The sequence below is a fragment of the Mycetomoellerius zeteki genome, unplaced genomic scaffold (genome assembly GCF_001594055.1).
Source record: "Mycetomoellerius zeteki isolate Tzet28-1 unplaced genomic scaffold, Tzet1.0 scaffold73, whole genome shotgun sequence".
In the NCBI taxonomy this organism is placed as follows: domain Eukaryota; kingdom Metazoa; phylum Arthropoda; class Insecta; order Hymenoptera; family Formicidae; genus Mycetomoellerius; species Mycetomoellerius zeteki.
The window spans coordinates 79,617-84,336 of record NW_017257753.1 but is presented as its reverse complement, the minus strand read 5'-3'; the positions used below and the strand labels follow the sequence as shown (position 1 = coordinate 84,336).

Below are 4,720 nucleotides of genomic sequence, written 5' to 3'. Positions count from 1 at the left end.
TCGAGTATATATCCCCTAATATCTCAAAATCCTGACGTGATGGGCCAATTCTGGTTTCAGATTCGGATTCTACGCAGAAAATTACTTCGGAAATGACCCACAGCTTCCCGACAACATCCAAGACCCCCTTTTTTGTAGACCTGTGTAATTATTATGTTTATAATTAATAATGATATCTCAGGCAATATTTAAAAACAAGACACGGGAAAGACACCTAAAAGATATTTACAGAGATATAAAGTCAAAATCGATCGCGTTAGATTTCCTTTCCATTATTTTGGAAAAGTGTTTATAACATAAACGATACGAATAAAATGTGAGAAAACGTATTATCTGAAATACGATTTATAACAAATTGTTCTAATAGTTCTCAGTGTAGATCTTGCATAATACATTCTTCTTCAATTGCTCATCATGTACTTGTCGATAGTCCCACAGAAAGTTGTCAAGCAAGCACGTATAATCGAAACTTGGCAACTCTAATTCGGGTATTCGTCTTATTTTCTTTTGCTCGAACATTTTCATCAACATTTGATGCAGATATCTTACTATCATGAGTGAACAACAGCGTATCTCTAATTCTTCTCTGCTCCCATGTGTCAAGAATTTGACTACAAGAAAACACAAGTTTTACTATATATGATAAATAAGTATTTCTTACATATACATAAAAAGTATCTCTTATATATAAATGTTTATATAAAATATCGTAATTAATACAGTAAGAAAAATATAATAAGTAAATATTAAAAACGACGGACATCTCCAATGACTTCGACATTGAGGAGCTCCGCCCCTTTCCCTGCACTCCCAGCTCGATTTAATCCAAATCTAATCCAACCTAATCTAACTCTTATCTGATTGTGAAATGTGAGGTGGACCTCGATTCGCGTAGAAAGTCGCACGCCCCGTAACAGGAGGAAAAGTGGGAATATTGTTATTTATGATAATTATAATATAAAAATATACAATTATAAATACACATTTATATTGTCAATTTTATTTGTTAATAACTTTTGAACGAATAGCGAGTGCGAGCTAAAACCTTCCGAGGATCACGCAGGACTTTGACAATATATGTTATTGGAGGTGAATTCGTTTGTTTTCAATATTTACCATATGGTATAATATAATAAATAGAATGAGTATGATAATATAATATAACATTTGTAAAATGTTAAAAACAAAAATAAATTATACATGTTGATATGTTGATTGTGAGTGAAATTAACCCTGGACTGGATTACCGTAACCCAGTGTGGTGTTCAAGGGTTAATAATCTGAATAAATCTCTCTTTTTATATAAACAAGAAGAGCGATAGAAGCAGATAAGAAAAACAATATATTTCACGATAAATAATTACTTGTATTCTGCAATGTAATTTTTATATATTAAATACAATATTCAGAGAATGAAATAACGTAAAAAATCTTCAATGAAAAACAGAGGATATGTTATTGATAAAAAGTAATAAATGCCTTACCCTCTTTTTTGAGTGCGTCCGAGAATTTTTTACTGTAAACAAGAACATTGAAATGACTGAAAACCTGAAGCATACGATAATCAACGAATATTGTAGAATACTTTATTCCTTTTATTTCAATCCAAAGTTCATGTTCCTGGTCAAAGTAGGCCCATATGTCGGCTACCAATGTCCAAGCCTTAGTGTACAATTGAACTGAAAGGAAGTTTGTGGAAAGCTTATTATATTACGAAATTATAATTATAATATAATTATAATTTCTATAAGCTCTCTAAAACTTTTAGAGTGAATTCATACTAAACAGTGAAACCTCACTCTCGAAGATTGAAAATTGAGTCTTTTTTTTCAAAAATGGCTCAATTTTCACTCTTTTAGAGTGAGAGTTCACTCCAAATAATTTAAAGAGTGTATATCACAAATGTAATATATTACTTTGGAATTGATCACAAAAATAATGTGCAGCATTATAATTGTATAACATTCATTAATCAATAAAAACGATTTATATTTAGGAAATTTTGTAGAGAAATTTGAGGCTGCGGCAAAAAAAAACAGAAATAGTAAGATATAAGCGATAAGCAACATTTTGGATTTGCTTACGTTATTACCTTACGTTCTCTGTTATAATTAGCTGATTCGTTTACTGCTTACATCTTACTGTTTTACATTTTTCTGTGTTTGTATGTGTGTTGTATGGGCTTTTATCCCGTATAAACTTCGCATTCTAATATAATAATTAAAATGACTTGTGACATACAAAAGCATTCTTGTTGATCTTTATCTAAAAATTTTTTGCTTATCATAATATATATCCCTTCGAATTGAACAAAATCCCATGTATTATTTTCTTGTATCAACAAAGACAACGGAGATATATGTATATCTTAATAATCAAGTTGCAGGAAACACCTTGTATAATATCGCATACTCTTCATCGCTAAGGTCAGGTTATCTTCTTCTTAACAACTAATCAAGAAAAGGATAACGTGACTTTAGCGTTCACCGTATTTGGATAAATATTATTGCAAAAACTCCCTATTAATCGATAATAAATACCTAATCGTTCGCCGTATTTTGTTATGTCCCGATATGACGGGAATTTATCGTGAATTGTGACCATCAACTTAATGGCATCGTGTTCACATGATTTAATACAATTTGCGAAAGTACCTGTAATAAATCAAAATCTTATCAATCAGTTAAATATATAAGGTTTATCAATGAGAGAGAGAAAACTATATATTTTTCCAATATAATTTATCCAAGATCTCTTTCTTATTTTGAGTCATCTTTTATCCTGGCGAATATAAAAGTTGAAGTGTTTCAGTCAAATAAGAGAAAAAAGCAGAAGTGAACATCCAGCAAACGTTAAGTAGCAATTATACTAGTATATAATTGTTAGTTGTAAATTCAACAATATAACTAATATAATAATTTTAAATTAAGAAGCGCCATAACGGTCAGAACGTTAAGATGTTGAACTATTGTAAATTCATTTAAATGTTTTGGCGCTTCTTAATTTAAAATTATTATGTTTAACATTAGCGGTCTTTCAATCTTATTATAACTAATATAACATATGTGTTACAATTGTATTACACAATATGTATTGCAGTTATATTGTTAAGTAGGAAATTAACAATTTAACAACTAACAATTATGTAACTGTTACTTAATGTTTGTTAGGAAGTTTCTAGGAAGTAAAAATTGGGACGACGAAACGTTTATATTTTGTTGTTCCAATTTTCATTTTCTAAAAGTTTCATTTACATTTTTTCAACTTTATACACTCCAATTTTTATTTTCACCAAGATAATTGAGAATAATATTTGAGAAATATTGATTTCAAGTCACAATTTACATAATTTCTTTTCTTTTTTTCTGTAATAATGTCTATTTCTCAACAAAGAGTTCTATTTGCATTAATTTTTCTTGACATTTCCACTTTAATACTTGTAATACGATTTAACATTTTTTAATGTAAAATATAAATTGCTTGAATATATAAAACTAAAAATATCTAACAATAATAATATAAAATATCTAACAATACTTTAATATTTTCAACAGAGAACTTTTTCTCTTTGTGTATATGTGTGTGTGTGTGTGTGTGTGTGTGTGTGTGTGTGTGTGTGTGTGTGTGTGTGTGTGTGTATTTGTGTGTGAAAAAAAATAAAAGAAAGATCTGAACGAATGATATACATATGTCAAATGAACAAAAATGATACTAATTTATGTACGTAAAGATATGTATGTAAAAATAGGAAAAAATATACATATGAAATTTTATCATGTGATAATTTATACCATCGTAGCAGTTCAACAAAACTTTTCCAACTTCATGCAAAATTATTAATCTTCGAGATATGCGTGGAATGACAATGTTGTCATCACCTCGGAAAATACGTATCATTTCGGTCGTAGATAGCGTTGTATAAAATTTAGGATCCCACATTGGTTTTCCATTCTAACGCAAAAAGATTAATTATATGTTAAATCTAATTAAAAATAAAGAATTACAGCAGTATTTAGATAGATTTGAAAAACACCAATGTAATATAAATTTATATATTTAACAAGACAATGGAGATAGGGTTTACCACAGACCGTTTACATTGTATTGTAAATATCCGTTATATTAATTTACGATTTTCAATAAAATTAAAACGAAACGATTTACAGAATAAGATTTATATGATTATTACATTTTGATTTTACACCTAGTTCGCATGCTTGCGTAACAATAGATATATACAGGGTGTTTCCAAATTAAATCGCAAAACTTCGGGAGCGTGTAGAGGAGTAAAAAACTAAGAAAAAAAGTCCTATAAACATATGCTCGTTTTTGCTCCGTTTCAGAGAAATCGAAAAAAAATGTTTACATTTCTTGCCATATCTAGCACCGACATATTTGATTACATTTTCCACTTTCTGTTATGAATTTGTCAGTCGCTCTTTGAAAGCCTTTAACAGTAGATGAATTTTGTCTTTTGCAATATGCCGCGTACGTATTCTAATAGTGAATATGCTGATATGGTTTTTGTATACGGTTTCTGCAACGGTAATGCTTTAAAGGCGGTGCGAGAATATGCACGACGATTTCCAAACAGAAGAGTGCCAAACCGAAGAGTGTTTATGTTGACATTTAATAGATTGCGAGAGACTGGATCATTTTCAATTCGACAAGAAAACAACCGATTTCAAGCAGCGTTACGAAGAGATTTGCAGGCAGGGAA

The 4,720-nt window shown here is 29.7% G+C and overlaps 1 protein-coding gene across 1 annotated transcript in view; it reads right to left on the bottom strand.

Annotated features, from left to right (window-relative positions):
* Nucleotides 1-360: 360 nt before the first annotated feature.
* LOC108729408 (UPF0553 protein C9orf64) overlaps nucleotides 361-4,720 on the bottom strand; it is a 10,087-nt gene continuing 5,727 nt past the window's right edge. The window contains exons 3-6 of the mRNA XM_018458518.1: nucleotides 3,792-3,951; nucleotides 2,541-2,654; nucleotides 1,485-1,679; nucleotides 361-611 (exon numbers count right to left, since the gene is read on the bottom strand). Coding sequence (XP_018314020.1) covers nucleotides 361-611; nucleotides 1,485-1,679; nucleotides 2,541-2,654; nucleotides 3,792-3,951 — 720 coding nt within the window. The remainder of the gene's footprint in view (nucleotides 612-1,484; nucleotides 1,680-2,540; nucleotides 2,655-3,791; nucleotides 3,952-4,720) is intronic.